At 32.2% G+C, this 26,741-nt stretch overlaps 1 protein-coding gene across 1 annotated transcript in view; it reads left to right on the top strand.

Annotated features, from left to right (window-relative positions):
- Positions 1–17,540, top strand: part of LOC106686485 (protein dachsous) — a 383,586-nt gene extending 366,046 nt beyond the window's left edge. Inside the window, exons 4-9 of the mRNA XM_067050290.1 lie at positions 877–1,055; positions 1,138–1,295; positions 1,397–1,649; positions 7,682–8,093; positions 16,490–16,768; positions 17,295–17,540. Of these exons, the coding sequence (XP_066906391.1) occupies positions 877–1,055; positions 1,138–1,295; positions 1,397–1,649; positions 7,682–8,093; positions 16,490–16,768; positions 17,295–17,533 (1,520 nt within the window). The 3' untranslated portion in view covers positions 17,534–17,540. The remainder of the gene's footprint in view (positions 1–876; positions 1,056–1,137; positions 1,296–1,396; positions 1,650–7,681; positions 8,094–16,489; positions 16,769–17,294) is intronic.
- The last annotated feature ends 9,201 nt before the right edge of the window (positions 17,541–26,741 follow it).

Genomic DNA, 26,741 nt, shown 5'->3' with positions numbered 1-26,741 from the left:
AGGCAAAATCCAGTTAATTGATTGTGAGGATTCAGGTTTGTTAAATCTTTTGCTCTTCAAGCGGCTAAAGGTTTGCATTCTAACTTATCTCCTCCTAAATGCTAACAGATGTGACACTTACAAGGGGTGGTCCAACGTTTTATGCTTCGATTGCTGGAATTCTCTGAGTTATGTTGTTGATAGGTGTAACTTCAACCCCTACATCTAGGAAAAGGGTAGATCAGACTTTATCGCTTTCGATTTCCTAATACCTATGAATGTAATATTACTTTATTTGTGTATTCTGTAACATAAGGATTAATTAATAGGAAACTATTTTACTCTTTCATATACTCGACTAAAAATAATAACTGAACTTTCACTGTGAATGTGGTCATTCTTGTTATCTGCTCTGAGGGAGTTTGTTTCTTAATTAATTTGTTTTTAAAATCAATAAAACAAATATGCTATTAAGAATTGCCGGTTGTTAATGATTAAGTCTATTGATCTAATGACTAAATTTTAGAGAAATTAAGCGTAAAACGTATCCCATAACCATGCTATTTCATCATAATGTTGAACAAAAAAAATACTTGCATTGTATCTGAAGAGATTATGGACCCACATAAGAATTTCCTATAGAAACTAATTAAAATGTATTGATTTTTTAATTTTAGTTTGCATTATACGTTATCTATCCATGACCTTTTAATTTATGTATATTAACTTGAATATACATTTTATTTTATTTACAGTAAAGACTTCTTTGTACCTCAAAATAATACGATTTAAATTATCCAAGTATAATCATGCTTTCCTTTAAATTTAAAAGCAATTTATATATCTGTATGTGTATGTTGATATAGATTAAATATAATTAATCCAAATATTTTTCAGGTCGAACTGGCAGTGTCCGCTATTCCATCAATTCAGGTGACCCCGACGGGTACTTCTCCATCGATCCTGTTTCTGGCAATTTGAGGACTGCTGCAAGGTTGGACCACGAGGCAAGATCAAGTCTACTTCTAAGCGTACAAGCGGCTGCAGGAAATCCAGTGGCTTATGGAGTTGCACAGGTAATTTTGTTTTCGTAGTAATATTACTAACTTTTAATATTCCAGTGATTTGTGAAATTAATCATTAAATATGTCCTTGTAGGTCCAAATCTCCATAGAAGACGTCAACGACAACGCTCCTGAGTTCGATTCCGAATCCGTGAGGATATCAGTTCGGGAATCGGAGTCAGGTTCAAGCCCCCTTTACACCGCTCATGCTACGGATAAAGACTCTGGAGACTTTGGAAGAGTTACCTACAGGTAATACAACAGATTAAAATACTGTTCTGTACCTAATCCTTGAAAATTTTATTTGCTTAGTGATGTTCTTACGGGTTATACGATTCGTAACTTCTTTATAGGCTTGAAGGCGGCCCACGTGGTCTCTTCAGGTTGGACTCGAGGACAGGCGACCTCTGGCTCTCCGGAAGATTGGACTACGAAGCAGCACAAAGACACTCCTTGCTCATCACCGCGGCCGATGGAGGATCTCCACCTCTTTCGGCCAACCTCACCGTTCTCTTGGAAGTTCAAGACGTCAATGATAACCCTCCTGTATTTGAAAGACCCGAATATTCCGTCCCAGTGTCGGAGAGTCTGCCCCTCAACTCCCAGGTATCTGTCAATATACTTTAATAGATGTCATTAAAAATCCTAAAGTATTAAAAATGTTGTGTTGGGAAAAAAAGTATAATATAATCATATCTCATGTTAATTATATTCGCAGTTTCTTCATGTGGCATTTTTAAATTCCCTACAATATTCAAACATGAAACAGAACAATATAACAATAATAATAATAAAAATTGAAAGTTAAATCCTTCTCTAAGTTATGCATACATAACTAAATGCTAGATTACAAAGATAATAAACAATAATGGATTACATAACAGTAGAATAACAAAGTGATTAATAAAAATGACACCTGAACTGAACAAAATAACTATAAAACTCGCATTTCCTTACAATTATCAACTTACAACTATTCAAAACATAAAAATATACAAAGAATAAAAATTAGATATAATTTAATCCATTAGGATTGATCGGAGGGCACTTCCGTCCCCAAAGATAACGCAGCAGTAGGGAGTTTCAATTGTTCAATGTGAACCGTCCTCCGCTTCCTCAGTTTCCCTCTATTTTCGATAAAGAATATCACTCAGGCCTTAACTTATATATATAATCAGCTGGAAAATCAAATTTGAATTCATACAATTTCTAATTTATAAAAGAGTTGCATAATGCAGTTTTTGTCCTCAAGCCTTGGGTTCCAGGTGAATATTTGACCATTTTTTCAGTTTAAAAATATCAGTAGTCTTACGTTGACTTGCCGTTCAAAAATTAAACGAAATATCTTTTAATATAAATTAAAGGAAATTTAAAAATTTAGCTATGTCGACTTCTAAGGTGCAAATATAAAAAAAAAAAAAAAAAATGTAGAGCTTATTGGATAGAAATCTTGAGAATTTTCTATGACTGTTTCTCTATAAAGGGTTTATTCTTTTAAAATATATTTTCTGTGATATGTAAAACCGTGAGTAGGATTTAATTTTATTAGACAGAATGCCGAAGTTTTATCTAAAATCCCTCCATGAGTCGATCATTTAAGAAGAAAACATAACTTACAGACTATCTAAAAGATACAACCAGATTAACCAGTAAGAAGTGGCTGTTAAAAGTTTTAGAGTTCCCACACAAGGAGAGAGTTGGCCAGCGAACTCTAAAGAGCTTAAGAGCGGGCCAACTTTGCTTTGAAGCATTCCCCTCTTTATCGCTATCTCTCTTTTCCTTCAGTTCTACAACTCGTAGGTTTTCCTAGTCGTTTACGCCCTCCTATAAAAGCCAACGTCCATTTGCTACAAGGGATACATTTATTTTTACATAGGATTCAAGTTAAAATGAAAAGTAAAGTTTTTAATCCGTGTGCTGGAACTTCTCCTGGGTGTCCTCGGTGAACAACATAGAGAGAAGAAAAAGAAGAAACTGGAAATGGGAAAAAAGATTACAAATTGAATATGGTCGGAGGAGTTATTCGAGATAAGATGGCCGTTTCCAATGACAGAAATGTTCCCAAGCGATGTTTACGCTTCTGCTCAAATGCTATTTCACTGTTCGGTCTCATTCCGGATCCAAGGCATAAAGCTAATAAATATACTTTACTGCCAGGAACAAAGTCAGCCTGGGTTTGCACCTTGGCGATAGTTTTTTTTTGTTTTCATATTGGAAATAATTATTACCACAGGAATGCCATTGGTCTTGTGTGGAGATGGAAACAATAAATTACATTTTTTCAATTATAATATTATATTTATTAAGTAATTATCTTTTTTTTTCATTATAAACATTTTATATATACTTTACTTTGCGAATTTTTAATTTAAATAAAATGTCATATGTTGATGCTACAATTTATTTTTACTAACAGTGGCATTATGCTGTTCCTTTAGAAGGGTGTATATAAAACGAATCCCAGACACATTTATAAATTTTTCATATATTTAACCGTTACATCGGCTATACCCTCTTACCCTCTTGCTTACAGGAGAAGTATGGAATACTATATGAGAATTTATACTGTGATGCACTCTCCCCCATTGTACTAAACACTTTCTACAATTATTCATGTGCTGTAAAAAAAAAAAAAAATTTAAGTAATGTTATTTATTTAATCTTCTAAGTTGATTTTTAAATACCGTTAGCTACAAGGTTAGGAATGATATTTCCTATCCTAAACAGAAATTCCAAATTAAAACCAGAAACAACTGTTCTTATATTTAAAACAATTCTCAGGGCACTGCTGAGTACGGCTGTGAAGTCTGGGGAGCGGTATCCTTTATGAAATGGAAAAAATTACAATCTTTTTAAAATAAAGTCCTAAGAATCGCAGTTAATGCTCCTTGATTCATAAGAAATAGCCAATTGCATCGGGAATTATATATGGAGTCAATAGAGGTTTATATAATAAAACGGTCCATCAAGTTCCACTCCCAGTTGCCGTCAGTTAAAGGAGCAGTGACCTACAACCTGGGAAACCCAACCTCAACACGAAGACTGAAGCCCAGGCTGCATTCTGTTAAAAAATTCTATATTTATTAATTCATTAGTCACACTACCTCTATTTTACTTATTATTATTATTATTTTTTTCTTCTCTCGTCCCTTTTTCAAATTAGCTTGTTTCTTTTGTTGTTTTCTCATTTATTAAGAAGCATTATTCTTATCTTATCTATTTTATCTTTTTTTTTCTTTCAATTATAACATTGTATATAGTTAGGGGTGTCTTTGGTATAAGACTATACCTCCCCCCATAATAACTATTTAAAATAAAAAATGAGTATTAAATTGAACTTACTAAAAAATTAACATTTATCTCAGGAGTATATTAATTAATTTAGTAATTTTATATTAAGTAATAATATTGGAAAACCTCTCTTTATTTATTTTTTATTTTGGTAATCCTTCAGATTCCCTTGCCTTTGATTGTGAGAGGTACATGTTTTCAACGTTAATATTGGAAAATAAATTTTAGAAAATTAAATTTTCTAATTTGTTAAGTATATTGGATACATGTCTGTGATTGACTGCTTGATTCTTAGCCTGGTGTTAATGCACTTTTCGTTTTACCTATTACTGATGTATGTACATGCATAATATATACATACATATGAATTGCTACGTAACTACTGACGAAAGCTGTTATCTATACAAACCCTGAGACGGGAAGACACTTGGTATGAAAAATCTCTTAAGCGGTTGACATCGTATGATTAATGCATGTCGGGAATGCCTGACATCTGTAACCGGTCGCTTGGAAGGATAGGATGTTGAAAACAAAATTTTACATTTTAATTTTATTTTTTGATTTTTATTAATAGTCGACTCCTCAATGGCCCTGGAAGTGTTGGAATATTCGTTAATACTTTTTCAATGTAAGGAAACAACTTTTATTGTTGAATTGTGAAGTTAATTTTTTTCTAATTGGCAGAGAAATATTAGATGTCAAAAATCTTAAGCCACAGTACAAAAAAGTTTTTTTTTAGTTTTTTTATAATGTCTTTTTATTATAATTTTATATTATACATACACGCCACTGTAACCAGATAAAAAAAACTTCTTTTAGTTAAATGTGGTGTAAAACAGTAAATTTAATAATTTTGTTAATTTTATTCCCTTAAAACACGGTAAAGGCAAAGGTAAAGGTCCATTAAAAAATGCGACTGTCGATGATGCTTTAGGGGTATGTTTGAATTACTTCAATTGGTTTAGAACTCCAAGTTTAATTTGGCGGCTAATGTTAGCCCAAAGCAAATCAAGGTCGATAAATTGTATTACATAACTTTCAGGTCATAGTTATTCAAAGGAATCAAATTTAATGTAAACAAATTTATTAAATCTACATAAAATATTGTAGCATTTGTTTTTAGTTTGTTAATTAACTTACTTGCAAAAGAATTTTTAAAAAATAATAATAAAAAGATTTCTGGTAAAATTTAACAGGTAATTAATTAAAATAAACAAATTTTTTTTTACTTTTTACACAAAATTTTAGAGCGATAATTATTGGTGGTAAATGATACTTCATTTTATAGGCTTCTGTACTGTCTTTCTCAAAAAGTTACTTTCCCTTGCTAGTTTCAAAAGCCTTCATTAAAAAGTTTATTATGGCTTATAACTCTAATCAATTACAGGACACTCCTGTTTCTCTTTATTGCCTATTTATATTATTATCAAAACATGGTAAGTCATTACCAATGTAAATGTGAAATAAAATAAGTTTTCAGTATTCGTGTGTTAAGTTACTTTCAATGCATTTAGAGTTAGAGAAAATATTCTTGACGTGGTGAAGTAGAAATCGCTTTTGGCGTTTAAGTCTGTTTTTCAAAAATGAAAATTGTGGTAAGCAATGTAAATTTTTAGCTTTTCATCTCTGTGTTCTATCTGAATTTTACCCCCTATTAACATACAAGTTATTATTGAAATTCTGTATTGAAAAACTTATGAATGAGGATATTCGATTCACATAGTTTTCAAAATTTTCAATTTTCATGTTTATACTTTCTAGGAATATTTTGTAATATTTTCATCAATTTTATTGTTAATTTCACCGTATTTACATTTTTCAAATTATTTCGCTTAGTACATTTTTATTTTTCTTAGAAAAAGATCCAATTACCAAATTTTATGAGGATAATAATTAAATAACTCCATTGTATTATTTGTTTTATTGCTTTGGGCTGATTCTAATCGATTTTGCAACGCAATCGTTGAATTTTTTTAACTTAAAAATGCATCTGGCTTGCAAATCTACTCATGAGATGGCATATGAAAGATGAGAATGGCAACTTAAATCAACGATTACAATTCATTGTATTTTGTTTCTTTTTTGAAACTGTCTTTTAACATTTCAAAAAGTTGTATACGATATTTTGTTTATTTTCAGTTTTAACTCGAATTTATACATGTATTTTTTTACTTATTTATGTCTCTTATTTTGACTTTTTTATCACATAAAAATTCCATCTTTTGCTACGAACTTTAAGCCATACCAATGTACTTCGATCAATATTTTTAGCTAGTTTTTTCTGATTTCTTATGGATTTCACTAACTACGCTATATCTCATATAGAATTTTTAGATCTCTTCTAAGCATTTTCGACTACTGTGGAGATGAGAACCATTCAATCCTATTCCCAGAATTCCTCAGTTCTGCTCTGATGGTTACATTCCTCGAGTCCTGACATGTTAATGATTAACTTTTCAATCGCCGACTGATACAGTTTACAGGCTGTGACCCTGACCGGAGGGTGTCGCCCCCAAAGCCCTCTGGTGGGGGGTACCTCCATCAATCTTCCTCCTCAGGTAATTAGCAGCTAACATCCATCTCGTGCCTCGTGGGTGGATCCTCTGTCCGTCCAAAAAACAAATCCATAATCTATCATTAATTATTTTTTTATTCATCCTGACACCGCCTTCCACCTTATAGTATCGGATAGTATAGATAATCTATCATCAGGATTTACAATAAACATAATTATTACAAATGTACACTTATATTTAATTTATGTATGTAATTTAACACAGAATAATACAAATTTGAATGTATTTTCGAAATAAAGCTGAAAATAAAACCTCAGAGTTTCATATCAATTTATTCATTAATTGTGATTGAATTCCCTTAGAGGAATCAAACTATAATAATCGAAATCAATTAGTGATTCTCCCCAAATGGATGGTCCAGCTTCTCATATACAAGTTTGTTCTCTCGAATTATTGAGTACTATGTTGAGGTAGAACCTTGAGATAGCCTCCTTATCTCTAAGGTGTTAAAGGGTCCCTCGAATAATGGTGATGATGATGAAGGTGCGTTGACCCGGTGTCGCCCACAACCCGCGAACATCATCCATCAATCCATCAAGATAGTGTTGCTAACAATAACCATCGCCCACACCTATCTCCTGGACGATAGTTCTCTAGAAGGCCTTCCACGGTCGGAGCACATTCGTTAGCGGCAACTGAAAAAGATAATTTAAGTAAATATGTTAATATCAGAAGAAAATTCCATTCAGTTTTACCAGTCAATTATTTATATTTCTCTATAATTTCTGTTAAACTGTATTAATTTGAATTATTATTATTTTTTTTTTGCAGGTGGTCCAAGTCACAGCAGTGGACCTAGACACAGGAAACAACGCACGGCTGACCTACAGACTCGTCGGGACCTCCCACGAGTTCGGTGTGTTCCCAAACAGTGGATGGGTCTACCTCCGCGGCAACTTGGACCGAGAGAGGCAGGACTCGTACCGACTCCAGGTGGCCGCCATGGACAACGGTTCGCCTCCCGCCACCGCCACCACCTTGGTCAGTGTCACAGTGACGGACGCCAACGACAACGATCCCATCTTTGGCGAAGAGCGCTATTCCTGGTACGTCGAGGAGAACCTCCCTCGGGGTGCCGTCGTCGGACGTCTCAAAGCCTCCGATCCCGACCTGGGCCAAAACGCTGACGTCACGTTCTCCATCATACCATCCAACTCTAGTTTCCAAGTCGATCCTCTGACAGGTCAGTGTGCATAAGTGTTTTGTTAATTCGATTATATTGTTAGCCAATCATCCTGCTCCTTGAGAAACCTTCCTCCGCAAATACATGACGCGTAGAAAAGATCCAGGATAAATAATACGCGCTAGATGTTATTTTAGCATGTTCCTAGACTGCCAAGTGCAATATGGCACCAATCCGTCACCGCCTGCAGGAATATGCATGAATACTATATTTGGCGGGGAGCCGCATCTGGGCAAGTTATTATTCCAAGTCGACATAATCGAACGTCGGCCGAAGCGATTACCCCTAAGCGGTTTATTTCTCATCAGTATTGCTTCTAGGAGTCTCCCCCTTCTTGATGAACGCACGTACACAAATTGCCTCACCACGCCCAGGAGAATAAGAGGAAAAAAGGAAGGATAGGATACGGCAAAGAGTCCAAACGACTGGACATTAAGAAAGGTTCAAGTTAAATATGAGCGAGTGGCTATTTAACGAAATCCATCGGGAGAGTAATATAATAGCTTGATTATAATGCCCCACTCTCAGCTCGGTTATTATACTAATGGCTGAGTCAGCTATTATCTATAAATGTTGGACCGATCCATTTTTCAATCTCTTTTTCGATCCAATATTCGGGTCTTTACCCTCAGAGAATCGTTGTTTTCATATCGTTCACAAAAAAAAAAAAAAAAAAGTGGAGATAAAAATAAAAATTTTCCTCACTCATTAAATAAAAAAATAAAATATAAGCTATAAAATAGAATTGAGATGTTCTATGTAGAAGTTAATATATAGTCCACTCCCATGGAATACTGTTTATGAAAGGCAATCTTCTCAACTGCTCACGAAAATCCGGTCCTGAAAATCATACTCGGACGCGGTAAGACTAATTGAGCGGTAAGGAAACTAAAAGAGGAACCTAGCGGTCTCGGGAGATTTCTTCCGCAGAGTTAACCATCCTCAGGATAATGGTGGAGGATCAACTATCTCAGTGAATGGCGGATAATTATGGACTAGGGCAGCCTATCCTTCCAAAATGCTATATCTACTGAATTAATTCTTGAATCTAAAGAAGAAAAAAATAAATTAAACTAGTTTTCATTAAACTAAGAGAAAAAATCGTTGAGAGTTGATAGTTCTAGATAGTGCAACCATCCCCTCTTGCAAGAAGTTTTGTGTTTAACTACCACTATTTTACTAACTGTTAGAGAAAGTAAGGATTCATTTTTCTATCCCTTTGTTGTATTCTATTTATTATTTTTATCATAGCTAGAATTCTATTTTTTTAAAAATTGAGTAGGGCCACTAGAGAGCCCTGCAAAAACTATGTATTTTATCTTTGTGTTCTTATTATCAAAGTATTTGGAAAATAGGGTATAACACACATGGATAAAATTGTTGAATTTTGTGACAAATAGAACAAGTCAATTAAATTTATAGAGGAAAATAACTTTTTAATGGAAAAAAAAAATCCTGATGCTCACTTAATCTGTAGGTTAAAACAATCATATCTCAAAAACCATTCCACGTACAAATGTCTATTAGCACTCAAATTAAACCTAGTTTAATAGACTCTAATTTCTGGTTTATCCTCACAGGAATTGTAGTGTTCATGATTCCTGCTTAAATTGATTTATAGTTCTACAGACAAAGCTTCATGTGCAAAATTTATATTCATATGGGAATATCATAAAAACTGATAGTCCCAACAAAGATACGCGTCATAAACTGATTTATAGTAAGTTAAATTACGTTCATTTTTAGTACTGGCAGGCATATGTATGTCTTATGGTTTCAGAGACGTATTATTTTCAATTTTAAACATTTTATCCGAACAACTAGAAATTGACATTTTAAACTATTTTATAGTAAATTTGACTTGCTTTAATTCGAGTGCTGGCAGACATCTTTACGTCGAATGGTTCCTGAGATACATTTTTCTAAATCAAATTTATTGTCCGAACAACTATGAATCAATTTATTTTAGCGAATATCGTGAAAATTAGTTCTCGTAAAAATAGAACATTAAACTAGCTTTAATGCGAGTGCTGCGAAACTTCAGAGCTCCGAATGAAAAATTCATTTTTTTTTTTTAACGTTTAAAAACAGTCTCTATTTTTTATTCCTCCTACCTATACTTGGCAGACTCTTCAATTTTTACTAGTAATTATGCATATTTTTCATTAAAGCAATCAAAAATTGGGGTAAAATAACTGCCTTTTTTCTTCTGTACCAATTAGATTATAGGACTCAGGACTAAAAACATGTCCTTCCGCCGAAAACTCGAATTCTTTTTTTTTTTTTAAATCCCAATGCATTCCTCTATAGATAAGTGAAAGTAATATGCGATGCATCTGCTTGCACATTCAGCACCTTCCGATCATTATAAGAAAGGCCTTGAGGCATGTTCATAGTTCGCCTAGATTTGACATGTCGCTAATTTATATTCGTCAACAACTTTATCTCTCGTGAACAGACATCTGATACTTTATGTATTCTATAATTAACCTATCTCATACTTGTTATTTCTCTTTCGCCATCCGGTGTAGCAACCGTAATGAATAATTCCAGGCATCATCTCGCCCTGTATCTGTGAACTTGGAAGCTTGCTCCGAAGGTGGCTCTAGCCATTCCTGTCGATGAATATTCATGAAAAGTCTTAACGATATGATTTGGAAAATTTATTCCATTGCTCCTTTTAAAGCTGTTGTGTATCCCTTTCGAAAAGTATAAGACTGTACCGGAAAGGGTTAAATATAATCACTATTTAATGCTGAACTAGAATGCACAATATAACAAATGATTACTATGATACAATCAGTAATAGATACTCTACGTAAATAGTTATATAAAGATTATGAAGATATTTAATCTTGAATTATATCAATAGGCTTACTTGTAATATTGACTTGTCGCAGCATATACGCAGAGATAGTTGCATTCGACACCGAAACGTACGTAATAAAATATAGAATATTAATAATTCTACGCTTACAATTATTTTTTATATATTTTTTTTTTCAATTTATATTTATTTCTTCACTTTTTTGTTTGCAAGAAAAAATAAAACATAGACCATTTTCTTTTTTTTACATTGTTATAATTTGGTATATATGTTATTAGTACAAGAACCCGTGGGAAAAAAAAGGCAGTTATCTCACCCCAACTTTCGAATTCATTAATGCAAACTACTTATAGTTAGCAGTTCAGGGGAGTTTGAAAATGACGGCCGTTCCAAAACGTAACAAAAACTCAAAAAAGGCAGTTATTTCATACCTCTTAGTTTTTGAATCATTTGAAACTAGGGCTAGTACTGACGGAAAGAAACCTGCCTGCCAACCCTTTTCTGTGCCGCGCGTTGTGCAGACGTGTTCCAAAATTCAACTTAGGAAACTCGAAATTCGAATTATTTACGGTTAGTTATTTATATCTTCATTCTTATTTATTAAAGCGCTAGGTTGGCAGGCAGGTTTCGTTTGTGTCAGTAGCAACCTAGTTTCATATGAGTTATTTAGCTTTGAAGACATCATTATCTAGCTTAGAAGACACCATTATCTAGCTTTGAAGACACTGTTATCTAGCTTTGAAGTATGGATTGTATTGAGACGGCTCAAGAATTTTTTTTTTAGAACTAATCTAAAGCACTTTTCTAGTTTTAGAGTGTAAACAATTAAATAACCAACGAATGCCTTCTATATACGATCCAAAATCATTCGTAAAACCCCCAGTGCTCTTTATAATATCAAAAACAAAAATTTATTCATGAAAAAGAATTATAGTAAATTTAAGTTTACATAAAATAGATACCATCTCTTACTAACTTATTACTTATACTAGCCAATTACTTTTTATTCTTTTTAATTAATTACTGATAATCATCCAAGATATAAGAAAAAAATATGGCAGCGTTACCCCCTATCATAAAACTCCGACTACGCTCCTGTGGCAAACTGTTTTTCTTATGACGTTCACCACTGGTGCGGTTGTTTGTATTAGCAAATTTTCATACCAAACCAAATAATTGTTCATTTCTACCTAAATAGTTGATTTTAAAATTGTTTTTACTTTTTAAGTTTAAATTGAAATTATCATCGATTCGCACCATGGTGACTTTTGATTGTTAATTGAAGTAATTTTTTGTGATTTGTACTTTTTACATGATAAAAAACTCGTGTTTTTTTTTTTGTGTTATGTACAGCACTAATAATGCTAATAATAACTATAATAATTATGACTTAGTTGTCTTATAGGGAATGTGTCCATAGATGTTGACGCTACTTAAAAAGACAACTAGTTCATCGTCTGAATCCCTGTGAGAAACACCTACCTTGAACTAAACCACATGTTTTAACAAACATTTGGTAAACGATTTTTATCATACGGCTTGGAATAAATAATAAGAAAATCACAACAAAAAGTTTAAAAGACTATAGGGGTGATAAAAAAAGGTTTTTGTTATATCATACCTTCAATACATTAATCATTGGCACTTCATCAGTAACTATTAGTTCCAATTTGAAATTTTTAGGTTAAAAAAGAATCGACTAAATTGAGATATAGAGTGACAGGAGAATCTAGGAAGGCTGTTGCCAATTAGGGAGACAGCAGCGCTACGCGGTGGAAGCTCGAACTTAGGAATGCCAATAAAAAAGATGGCGCTCCTAATACTGTTACCTTATTCTCACCCTTTATGGTTCTCTTTACGGATTTCTGTAAAGTGTCCTTTTATCCAGGACAAAGGGTGTGTACTATCGCATGTAAACACCTTGTTTTTCCCCAAAGGTTCCTTTAACTTAAGTCGTTAGCAGGCTACATGGGCTCCTTCCCATGTTATATTATACTAACAGGATGTTATGTAAACTGGTCTACTAATGGGCGATGTATGACCCTTCTTGTATACCAGTGGTCAAATCCTCTATAGGTCTATGTATATTGCCGAACGATAAAAACGTTGAAAATTGAATGTTTTATCTATTATTAATTGGAAAAAATAATTATTAGAGCCTGTCTTTAATTATATTTTGAAACTTGGTGATAATAAAAAATATTCCAATATGATAGCTCGTACCAATAAAATAGTTTTCATTTTGACATGGATTGAACAATAGGGAAGAATAACTGTGTTTATTGTGTAGTGACTCTATTATAAGTCTTCAGAGAAAGTGTGATTGACACACGACCAATGAACAATCGATTTTATAGCCGTGAAACAGGACTGTATCGATTTGCTATTAGTAATTGAAAGTAGCTAAGTATGGTCAGGTGGATATCGCGTGGGTAATCTCGTCACAAATACATAAATATATGGAGTATATCATAATAATACAATACCATGTAAACATTCTTATTATGCTACATTCTTGCACGCGACCATTTGAAATGACTATTAACCGGTAACGTTTCTAGTCAAAGTATGAAAGGCCTTGCGACAGCACTGCTACAGCTCGTAAATTTATTGTGAAGGATTTAATATTTCTCAGGTTTTATTGCTTCGTGATCAATAGTTAGTTGAGAATAAATGGTATGAGGAATCAGCGCAATAGAAACGAATAAATTATCAGACCCCGCGGCGTACCGTAGTGGTGGCAGAGGGGGAGAGGAGGCAAGGCAAAATTTCAGTATAAATAATAATATCTTGTAAAATTTTGAACCATTTCATTTCGTGACCTTTTTATTTGTGAAAATAGTTCTTTAGAATTACAGTAAATTTAAGTCTTTTAAATTGAAATACCTAAAAAAAGGGGTGGTCAAATTTCCTCTGACTCGGGCAGCTGACCACGCAACGCCACTGCTCGGACCCTCTTGAAAAATAATTTAGAAATTACACTAATTTATAGGGGTAATAAAGTTATTGAATAGAAATTAATTATAATTATAATATGCAAAATATTAGAGTTTCGACTTCATATTTTTTATATGCGAGCTAATCAAAAGTTTCTATCCAAAAATTTCGAGACCTCTCGGCCTCAATAAATTTTATGTATCTTCAAGAAACACTCACACAATGTCAAAGCAAAAATATTGAGTCAAATATTGATGTTTTTTTTTTTTTTAATATTTTAACACAGAAAATTTGCAAAATCTTTCAGAAATGTTTGTTTTTGGGATTAAAAAGCTTTAGAATATCGAATTTCTTTTTATCATTCATCTCTGCCATTCTTGCAGTACATAGTTCATTATTAGATCTACATTTGGCTTGTTATAGGAAATATGTTGTCTCTATAACAAATAGCTTCTTAGTCCAGTTTAGGGCTAATTTCGATTGTATATCGATCATTCGTACAATAATATCACATTCTATTCCAACACATTTATAGCATTGTAATGAAAACAGCGGAAGCATAGAAAAAAATGAACCGATTCCGAATCGTTTTGTTAGAATATCTCTCCGGGTTCTTCCTAACTTGTTCCCCTGTCAACAATAAGGAAAGAAACGACTTCATTAAGAAAGACATACGTTCCTGGAAATAAAAGCCGAATGTAAAGCTCTCTTGCGCTTCCATGTAAATAAACACCGTTTTCTATATCCTTCTTTTTTGGTCTCGTATCCCCGAAAAAAATGCTTATAAATTAATCAAAGATTCCTTCAAAAGGTTACGCTTAGATAAGGCAAACAAATACAGAGTTCTTAAAAGGTTCAGAACATTTTCCAATCTTAATGATTACAATAAAAATGTCTTCCTTTTTCTTCTCCAATAGGAGTTTTTGACCCTGAAAACCTGTTTTTTATGTTTAATTGACTCGAGTATTTCAATAGGTTAGTCCATAGCATTATTTGTCTTATAAATAGATTCGTTTAGTATTTCTTTAAAATATATATAACCACCCCGAAAAAAGAAACAACTGGTCTGACCGAGTCGATTTTTCCCAAATTTAAAAAAAACATTTCTGTCAGTGTATTACTTTAGTTTTGAGGAATACTAATGGAGAGATTTGAAGTATTGAGGAGGTTACTACATTATATTTACTATACTATACAGAATATTTGTGAATTAAAACAAAAAACCTTTTCCAAATTTATTTTTTGATATCTCTCATAAAAAAAAAAAATTTAAATTATTAGGATTAAGGACCACATTACACCATTTGGACCAACATGTGTGTATAAATAAATAATATACGCATATAGAAGAATAATCGTTTTAGAAGTAAATGGATAAGAAAAAATTAAAATAATAATTATAAGAAGTCACAAGTAGTTGTTATGGTCATAGTCAACTCCCAGGAAGTTTAATTTTAGATATTTTATATGTGAATGATTCTCATTTCTATATTTCTTGTTGTTCTATTTTATCCGATTCTGGTCAACTGAGACATGTCCTTAAAAATGTAATTAGAATTTATCGCACTTCATGGAACTTATCTACTGGAAAGGCCGCTAGCAGTACATAGTGGTGAAGACGACACAATCGGCGAAGCAAAAAATCGCTCAACTCTTTAGCCTAGTCGTGATTGGCAGAGATCGCCATTTAAGCCTTCGTTAAAGCAAAAGGATGGTGTCATGGAGTGTTCATTGTGACGCTGTGAGATCTGTTTCGCGATTGCGAGCTAATAGGCAACTTTTCGCGGGTTGTCTTCGACGTCCTCCCCCCCTCCTCACCTAGATAATATTCAACTACCTCGCTCCAAATCAGTTATTTATATTTATGGCCCTTTTGTATTGCCGCGATCGATACAAGGGAAAAAGAAATGCACGTGTGAACAGTCTAAGAAAGGAGATGAAGATGGGGACATATAATTCTAATATTCTGTACAATCTCCTCGTAACATTTACATTAATTTATAGAAACAGACAACGGTTGTTTTTACCATGAGTCACTATGCCAGCGAAAATAAATTTCTCACTAAAAGAAAACGCGAGCGCAATGACCGTGTAAGCCTTGAATTACCTAAAACCTTTAAAATTACTTAAAACTGCAATTACCGAATTTTATAAACCCACATTCGTCATATAATAAAACTAATAGTTATTGTCTTATAGTTAACCCCTCATTTACGAGTATGTTCAATACAGACATTCGCCGTTAACATTAGTTATTAGAAAATAAATTTTGAAAGTATACTTCTTTGACTTACTTAAAGTATCTAAAATTACCTTATTAAAACTGATGGTTATTATTTTACACATAACCTCCCTTTACTTGAGTACAGGACATTGCATCAGCAGTTTATCCAGTTATTCCAGCTGCAACATTAATTTATATAAAGGTACTATTACTTTTTAAATACCCAATGATGGCATCATGCTAGAATTTTTCTAATACAGATCTTCAGCCATTATTTTTGCTGAAATTCTGGTTTAGTGTCGAGTTGATTTTCCAACTAAATGACTTCAACATAAGTTTACATATTTTTATGTACTATAACATAATATATTACATATTTTTATTAAATATTTTCTAACTTGTTCGCAGGTGTGTTGACGACAGTTGAACCACTCGACAGGGAGACCAAATCGAACTACGATCTCGTGGCAGAGGCTAGAGACGGTGGAGTGCCACCTAGGACGACAAGAGTACCCCTCAAGATATACGTCACGGACGTCAACGACAACGCTCCGGAGATCCTGGACCCTCGGGAGGACGTAGTATCCATCCGGGAAGAACAGCCGCCCGGTACGGAAGTCGTCAAGATCAGAGCCGTCGACAAGGACAATGGGCCCAATGCTACCCTCACCTATTCCATACTCAAAGGTAAGTCCAAGAGGGTATCGATGCGTGGTAGTTCCTGCTATCTTGTACTATTATCTACTATCTAAGTATTCCGGGGAGTCTGTCTTGTTATTTGCTAATTTTTGTTGAATTTCTCCTTTCTTTCTTGTATATACGAAGCGGTCCCGCCATTAAATCCAGAGTAATCAATATATTGTTAATTAAAAAAAGACCACCTGTTGTCCTTGACTAATGAACAACTAATTGGAAACAGATAGAATAATTGCCAGTCAGAGATGGATGTAAAGTTATACCAATTTGGTGTTACTAATTTTATAATTTTTGGTTTAAATTGGTCTGGAAAAAATTTAATATCTCTTCATTGCATCTAACATAGCAGCCTGTAAAATTGTTTTGTATCATTAATTTATATTGGGATTATAAACTATTAGGCTCAGAAATAAAATTGATTTTGAAATTGAAACAAATTTTAAAAAACTTTTTGAGTACTTTCGAACTAAGCATTTCAAGATCTTACCAAACTCTTAAACATGAACTCCTCTTACAGGACGAGACGCAGACGGTTGGCGAGTGTTCTCGATCGATCCGGTGACGGGAATCCTGCGAACGCGAATACCCCTGGAAGCCGGCGAACGTGAAGTATATCGTGTGAGGATTGCTGCAACGGACACCGGGAACCCGCCGAGGCAGGCAGTGAGGACGCTTTCTGTGGAAGTCTTAGCTTTGTACGATCACAGGCCTACATTTTCCAGTTCCAGCCTCACTTTTAAGGTAAGACCTTTATAAAAATTTATGAAACTACAATAGCAATATAATATTAGTTATTATAATTAGCATTATATGTACAACATTAAGAAATCCGTCCTTATCATTAAAGTATTTTCTTCTTTTATACAACATAATACAGAAAATATGCTACTTGTACATTTTCTAAAATCCCCTTGTTCGCTATCTATAATCTCTACATTTATTCTGTTTGCATACAAATGAAGGGAGCATTTAGTTAATTAGTTAAACAATTAAAGTAATAATAATCATGTGAACAGCCACTACCCATGAAGGGTGAGGTGTTGAGTACTTTGTAAGATAGTACTGTTTGTAGAACAACGGTCCTACAAGGAAGTGATTTCAACTGTCAAATTATCTCCCCACTTTATATTATTACAGTAAGATTTGAATCTAAATTTTTCCTCTTTTACTGAAGTTTATAATGCAAGAATAATAGAAAAACTTTATATTTTTCGGATGAACTATATTTTGAAGCCTTTTCTTCCACGAAATAAACACTCTCAAAAGCAAAAACTCTTGATGTAAATAATTATTTTCTATCCCTGCTCAAATCTCTTCTTGCTAATGAGGATATTAAATTTGGAAATTGATTATTCTTGCGTTAAACAACAGATACAAAGTAAATATTGAAGGAAATGACAATAAAAATTTATTTTTGACTAATAAAAGAAACAAAAAAAATTTTAAGTTTTGATATCATATATAGAATACACATTGTTAGATCTCTGTCGGCTAGTAAACCTGGAAGACTAACTCAGTTTTGGAAATGAAAAAAATAAAATCTCAATTGTTTAATTCAATTTTATTTTGGTATGATTCCTTTGAGATATAGAAAATTCTCAAAAACTTCAATGATTTTCAGATTTTTAATTCCGTTTTAAAACAGTTTTTATTGGTACTGTTAATTAGGTCGCTTTTGCAGATAATTTTTTTTCTTTATTTTAAGAAAATACTAAATTAAGTATATGTTATGCTATCGGTACGTTGATAATTACCTATATGATATCAGTATAGAAAAAATAGAAGCAGTTTTTTCAAAATATTAACTATATGACCTTTTGACAAGAGAGAGAGAAATACTTTATTTATCTATGCTGCCTAAATACATTACGTTGCTATCTCACACAGCATACTTATCAATCCGTAATCGGACATATATAAATTACACATACATGGTATAATATGATATAAAGAGATATAATAATAAGATATAAGATACCTTCATAGACCCTATTATATATTTGAGAATATGGAGGTGGTTTTAAGTAATTATTAAACACTAAGGTTTAAGAATTTTAATTGAGATTAATCAAATATTATAACTAAGTTTAATTACATCAAAACATTAAACTAAACATTTAAAATACAAATGTATGTGATCACGTGTTTAGTGAATTAGCGAGCTGAGAACAAATAATCCGTCTACAGTTACTTCATTTCATTTTACTATAGCAAAGTAACTGTAGAAAGTCAGTGTTATTTCACTTAAGGTTTTATTAAACTGCAGTTATTCATTTCTCAATTATAGCTTTTCTTTTATTATTAAAGGAATAATTTGAATTCAATTAACGTGAGTAATTCTTAATTAATCTAGGAGTATGCAATTTATATCGCTTTAACTGCATTTTAAAACTAAAAATTAATTATTAATTGCTCTATCAATTTATTAATTCGATCCACGTAACTCCGTTTCGCGAGAAAGTAGATAGAAATATCTAGCTCATACAATCTCTTTAATTCGCTATAGTACGTATTTTCTATGCAAATGTACTGCAGAAATTACTCATCAAGTTAGCATATAACATAATTAAAAGGAGTTCTCTTTTATAATTATTTAATTGCTACTTACAAATGTTAATTATATATATTTGTGTGTAATTATTTATAACAAATAAATTATAGGTAAAAAAATGTAATTTTAAAATAATATAGTTGTACCTTACATTCAATGATCCCTCGTCTCCTAAACTAATTCAGGAACGTGGCCATAGGACGGGTAAACGGTTTTCACTCCCTATCATATTCCAATAATTCGAAAACCTAAAAAACTTGGCAATTTTGAGATTTTAGAACCAAATTACGAAAATTTCATGAAAAATAATTTAACACTATGAATTGCCTAAATTAAAAACCAATACTGATGTCTTTGAAGTTAGTTTGGAAACCAGAATTTTATAGATATATTCGTGTTTTTCAATAGAAAAGAAAATTAGTGTTGTGAGGTGTCTACTTGCCAAACAGGTGAGTGAAAGATTTAATTGAAGTGTTATGAAAATTAAAACATTTTAATATAATTGGGAAACCCTGTCATAATCGTTAGGAAAATTTTGTTGCGACACCCATGACTGTGAAAGTTCCAAATGGTTCAATATCTACACACAGCGATTAGTTCAAAGTCGCAATGATTTTTGAAAAAAATCATTCGGGATCGATTCTAGCAGTCAAAGTGTAGTCCATTTTATATTAATTTAAGAAAATCAAAAAGGATTTATTACAATTTTAGGACTTTTATCGTGTATATTAATTGCAAATACTTGTTTGGAATTTCCCAATCCTTCTCCTAAAGAATTGTCATCAATTAGAAAGCGTAGATCTGATATCTGTAGGTGCCAACATCACGAATACCTACATTGCTTCATAGATATCTTACGTGAACGACTGGCAAACCTGTTTTCTTCGCCTCAGCTTAGACAGAATTATACATTGTGTATGTCATGTATCATATAATTGAGTTAACTTAAGAACATTATCGAAATTCTGTACCCATAAAAAAAAAAAATGCTGTGTCCTACAGTTTGCTTGGCCTGTACATCAATAGGGATAGGAATTCACAGATTAAATTAATCAAAGCTGTTCACCCTTTTGCTTGATAAGACACTTCATGTTTCTTTATCTCAAAAATAGTTTTTTCTTTTCATAAAAAAATTAGGATTCTTGTACTTTTTCTTTTTCAGCGCCATTGAGTCAACCAGAATCGATTCAAAATAAAAATGTTTCTAGCTCTGAAGATTAATGTTTTATTAAAGGATGTACACAAATATGATGCCACACAAATATTTATTTGTGAAGTTCGTGAGTTGTGTATTCTCGAACTTTAAGCTTTCTTTGGAAACGATGTTGTTAAACCACCATCATCGACAAATATTTAGCGTATCTCAAACTCCTGTCTTGACCTGACGTAACACCTGTGTGCCTAGTTAAACAAAATATTCTTTTTTTTAGTTTTGTTTTTTTCGAAACTCGGATCAAATCGAAATTTGAAAACTTTTATTAACACCTATTAGACCAAACTGGATGGTTCTGTTGCATATATAAGTCAATAAATATATTTATCTATCTATTCATAATATTTTTTTAATTGAACTGATATAAATATAAAAAATAAACCTGCAAAAATACAACCCTTGAAGGTTACTGGGTTAAATATTTAGTTAATGAAGAATCTTTTCTTGTCTAACGAATAAACTGGGAGATCATGTGGTTATAGATAATGTGGATGAGGTTTAGATACCCGCTTTATAGAGACTGAATGTGCCCTAGGGTATCATCCTCTCCTCTCCCCTCATTAATTGGACGATCAAAAAAGAATCAAGAAATTTTAGAACCTATTTCAAACTGTGAAAGTTGTGATAAATCATTTTATACAGAGAGGTAATAATATATCAATAAATAAATTCTTTATTAAACTAAGATGTATCTCTTTAGAACATTTCAAAATATTTGATGGGCTTTAGAACGTTAGAGTAAAGATTAAAAAAACACAATGATTAATAAATATTAAAAAATGGTAAAGCACAATAAAGTAATTTTTTATGTCTTCAAGCAGGAAAAAGTAAACTTATGATAACTTAAAAATATATGTACTCACTCTCAAATATTTACAGTGTTAATATAGACGTAGTACAAATACACAGATATAGAATAATATCTTAATAAGTTAAGAAGTTGGTATTACACTGTAATTTTTTGTTTGAATAGAAAAGAAAATTATAAGCTCAAGACATTAATGAAAAGTTCAAATAAAATACAGTTGGACAAATTTAATAATTCCATGATGTAGTAGGGAAAATTAAAATCATGTAGTTGGAAAATTCGGTCGACATTGTCGAACAATATTACATTTTGGTCTTTCTCTCTCCAGGCCAAATAGTTATAGCAAGGTCACAGGTTAATATTATAGAGTAAGTACTAGTAACAACTAACACCGCCACAACTAAAATTCGGTTTTAGTTGTCAAGAGAACTAACTCCTCGCACCATAGCCATCTCATTTAGTGGGTAAGGATGAATCTGTTCCATTGACTATTAATAATATTTTATTCCAATGCAGTTTTTCACTTTTAATTGTATTGATTTTTTTTTGTTTTGGTTTTCGGTTGTTCTTTTACATACCACTTAACATATTAGTGCTTTCCTCAAACGGTTGTTTTTGTTGCTAAACCTAACTCACTCTCTCTCGCCTCGCTTCAGATTTCCCTTACGTATCATATATCCATCGAACATATTCGTTCCTGCATCAGGACAGATACCAGTTTAATTAATCCACTTTCGCCTATATATAAATATAGCGGGTGACAAGGCGCACTCTAGCCTACTTTCCCCGCATTAAATTACAATTTTAAATGTGGCACTATATAAATGTGAGAGACAGAGGAGCAATAAGCCACCAAGGGAGACGTGTATCGGAAGGATCTAGCTGCTACCCGCACGGAAGCTGTCCTTCAATTAACATCTATCCATCTCATCATAGCCTCGGGGTATCCTCACTATCTAGATCCTGAGGGCCGTGGTATCTCCCGCCCTGGCGTGTGCTCCCTCTGTGGTCGGGCCCTCTTCCACATCTAAGGCATCTGAAATATGGCGATTCTCTTAGTGCAAGGAGCTGGGGAGACAAAAAAAGACCCACATTTTTTATTACTTTAATGAAAACTATGTATAATTACTCGGCCAAATACAAGTAGGAGAAATACAAAATGAAGGCTGTTTCAAAACAATAAAAAAAATTTTTCATTATCTTTAAAACCACCAACACTAGAAAACCTAAGAGAACATAATTTAAAGTAGAGTAAATATTCTAAAATATGAGCCCTAATAGAGCTATTTACGTCAAATAGTTCCCAAGAGATAGCTTTTTAAAAAGCAACTTTCATAAAAAATGTATTGAAAAATCAGTATATAGGGAATTAGTCTTGAGAAATCTCAGGAACCATAAGACGTATATATATATGTCTGCCAGCACTTATAAATATTATATAATATACTTTATTGTATATTAATATGTACAACAGTAGTTTGTAACATTTATCTTCGTAGGAGTAATATTTTTTATGATATTTGACAAAATATATTCCCAAAATGTTAATTTCTATTTGTTCGCATACAATTTTTAATTTGTGAAAAAAAAAAAAATATCTCAGAAACCATGAGAAGTACATATGTCTGCCAGCACTCAACACAGAGGTAATTTTACTTAGTATACAGTAGTTTATGTCACATATCTTTGCAAGGGGACTAGTTTTCATATTCACATGATTTTCACATATGAATATAACATTTGCAGAAGAAATTTTGTCCTAACAACTATAAATCAATTTGTTTGAGCAAATATCATAAAAACTACTGCTCCTAGGTAGATAAATGTCAGGAACTACTTGATAGTACATTAAACTAGCTTTACTTTGAATGCATTACATTCTATACAACAATAGACATATGTACGTCGAATGGTTTTTGAGATATAGATTTCTCAAAATAAATTCACTAACTTCTGATTTTCAGTTGATTTTTTTTTTTTTTTATGAAATTTCACTTTTTAAAAAGCTGTATCTCAGGAACTATTGAACCTAAATAGTTCTATTAGAGCTAATATTTTAGAAAATTTACTCTACCTTAAATGATGTTCTCTTAGGTTTTCTAGTGTTGTTGGTAGTTTTAAAAATATAGAGCTCCGAATGAATTGATTTTTTTAAACGTTTTAAACTGCAGCCATTTTTTATTCCCCCGACCTATACTTGGCAGAATCATCAATATTGACTAGAGATTATACATAATCAATTTTCATTAAAGTAATAAAAAATTTGGCTAAAATAACTGCCTCTTTGTGTGTTTGTACAACTATAAACAGCTATGCTGTTTGTGTGAACAGCCTAGCTCAAAAACGAAAAGCCGTGCGAAACTGAAATTACATATTTGGGGAGGGGGAGGGTATATAGTCTGGGGTGTGACGGCAACTTTATCGATAAAATTAATAGTCACTTTATAGAATCGATCTTTCACATTTTTTTTCGATTTTCTCGAAAAGAACGCTAACGATTTTTATTAAACACGGCATGTCCATCTACAATTAAATAGTATTTAATATCAGCTAGGTCTCATCATTATTGAAATCGTCTTAGAGGGCTTAAATGACGTATTATTAACAAATCTTCTTCTAAAGTACCTTTAATATCATTTATTTAAAAAAATCTGACGGTCATAATTTTTAGCAATAATAAACAATAGATGAATACAAAATATTAAACAATTTTATGAATAACTAAAGGGGAAAAAAAAAAAGAGGTAAAATAGAAATATCTGACTCGAACGGGAAAAGATAAGAGAAAGTGTTTCCTATTTTTGTTCCTTTTTAGTGGTATTAAGAATCTATTGCTGTAATTATTTTTCCTGAAATTTTAGTTAATTATTTTGATTATGAAAATTATTTTAACTTATAGATAAAAAGGGATTTTTTTTTACTTTAGAAAAAATATTTTTTCTCCATATTTTATACTGTTTTCTTATTGATTTTTTAATAGTCTCTTTTGTTTGAGTCAACAATTCTGTGTGAATTGTTTAGCTAAAATTACAATGAAATTCCAGTAATTTTTTTTTTTTATTTATTCATTATTTTTATACATAATCAATTTTCAAAAAGTAATCAGAAGTCGGTGTGAAAAAACTACGTTTTTTGTCCTCTTGTGCTCTGACCTTAAGTGTCATATTGATGTAGGCTTTGATTATACATCGCTTTTTCTCTCTGCTCGTATAAATAAGGAACAGCAAGGATTTGAACTGTAATTTTTTGGCGATTGATCTCTCCCATTTAAGAAACAACAATAACTAGACACTTCCAATTTCCGACTACTACTTCGCTGTTAGGCGGTGAGTTGATTTAAAAAATGCCTTTAATACAAGCATGCACATTGCAGATTCATTACAAAACAGCACAAATCAAAAATGGCATTTATGCATTGGGGCAGTTATTGACGCGGCGTTTCATGGCCCTCCTTTGAAAAGGATCGTAAGAGAATATTTAACTTGAACTTTAGCTCACTCATAATTTTACATTTAATGGCCAATATCGGTTATGCTTACTTTTGTAACGTTTCTCCCACATGAGTTAAACAACGACTATTGTAAACTAGTTTATGTTCATTCTCAGTATTTTTCATGTGAAAATATTATAATAATAAAACCTTTATTTGAGCCTTTAAGTTGAAGGAATGAATAACGGTGTTATATTAGCGTATAAGAAAATCACTGTTGTCAATATTTATTCTGTTACAATGTCGCTATTAAATGAAAATGGCAAAATTTCAATTTTGGTACACTAATGGATTTTTATCATACATTTACAAAAGAAAGAAAAAAAAACATTTAGGAACGAGAAATATTAAAATTACTTTTCTGAAAATTGTTGAAGTTAGTCTGGACTAATTGGATAGGTAAGCGAAAATTGATTTAAATAAAACTTTAATTAGAGACTAATATTATATAAAGTTGTTTGTCGGAATCCTCCTAAATAAAATATCCTAAATTTAAAAAAAAAAAAAAAAAGATATAATTGCACTGAAAATTTTAAAAAGCACCCTTTCTATTTTAAATATAAAGTTTAGAAAATTTCAATTAGTTTAGTACCAGTAATTTATATTATAGTTTATTATATGTATCGAAACTAAATTGAAAGTTTAAATAGACAAATACAAATTTATAAAAATAAATGTTTTAACTGGCTTATTAATATATGATAGTAAAGTCTTAGCGAACCCGAAGGTTCCATGCAGATACCACTAATCTCGCCAATGACGCCCTCCCAAACCCAAATCTACAAAATCAGTTTTAATGTAATCCTCCCATCTACGTTTCGGTCTACTCCTCGGATGTTTGTCCGTTAGTAACGTGTTTATTGACATTTTAGGGATCCGTACATTTCCAAGCCCCACAACCTTACACGCCACAAACCAGTAATAAATACTGTAATAAAACCTGAATCAAAATACATTTTAATAATGTATTTGTAGTTAACCGTTGTATGGCTTTGGGGGAGCGGCATTCTTTACGAATAGGAAACAATTACAATATTTTTAAAATAAACTCGTAAGAATTGCAGTGAATGCTCTTTGGTTTGTAAGAAACAGCCAATTGCATCGGGAATTACAAATAGAGACAATAGAGGATTACATTAAAAAAGGTTCATGACGTTCCACTCCCAGTTACCAACAGTTAAAGAGCAATGACTTACAAGTTGGGAAACCCAACCACAACCCGAAGACTGAAGCCCGGCTGCTGCTTAAACCATCCGTCCATCTATTCTTTTTCGGACCGAGAATTTACGTAATAAAATGGTTTATTACTAACATATATTTATCTTTTTTATTTTTAACTTCTCTAATATACACCCGATAAAGAAATAATTTACATATTTAAAAGCGACATATAGAGACAACAGTATATAATAATATGATATTCCCATCTAACTTTTTCAAGCTAACGTATGCAAAGTTTAAACGATGAGACAAATCTTATCGGTAAATATCATTCTCTCCATTTCGACTTATAAATAATGATTTAAAGAATAATATACGATTCGAATGTAAAATATAAGACGTTTTTGATTAGTGTCGGAAACATGGTAAAAACACCCACAACTTCGATGCGTGTTTTATCAGAACTCCTTATCATCGACTGCCACAGCTTCTCAAATGGATCCATTTTGGAATCTTAATTTTCATATATATACATAAATTACCAATTTTATACAGATTGGGGAAAACTGCTAAAAGGAATCACTTTTAATAAAGACTCGGCAGATACGGTTTAGTTTACTTAGCTTGCCAGCTAATACTAAAAAATGTAACGGAATCCCTAGCGGTATCAATCGGATTTCGAATTGTATTTACAGAGTTATAGAGAAGTTAAGTGTAGAGTATTGAATTTATAGAGTTATA

This window comes from Halyomorpha halys, unplaced genomic scaffold, assembly GCF_000696795.3.
Source record: "Halyomorpha halys isolate HHAL.00 unplaced genomic scaffold, Hhal_1.1 Scaffold830.1, whole genome shotgun sequence".
Taxonomy (NCBI): Eukaryota; Metazoa; Arthropoda; class Insecta; order Hemiptera; family Pentatomidae; genus Halyomorpha; species Halyomorpha halys.
Note: the sequence above shows the minus strand (reverse complement) of the source record. Positions and strands in the feature narration are given on the sequence as shown.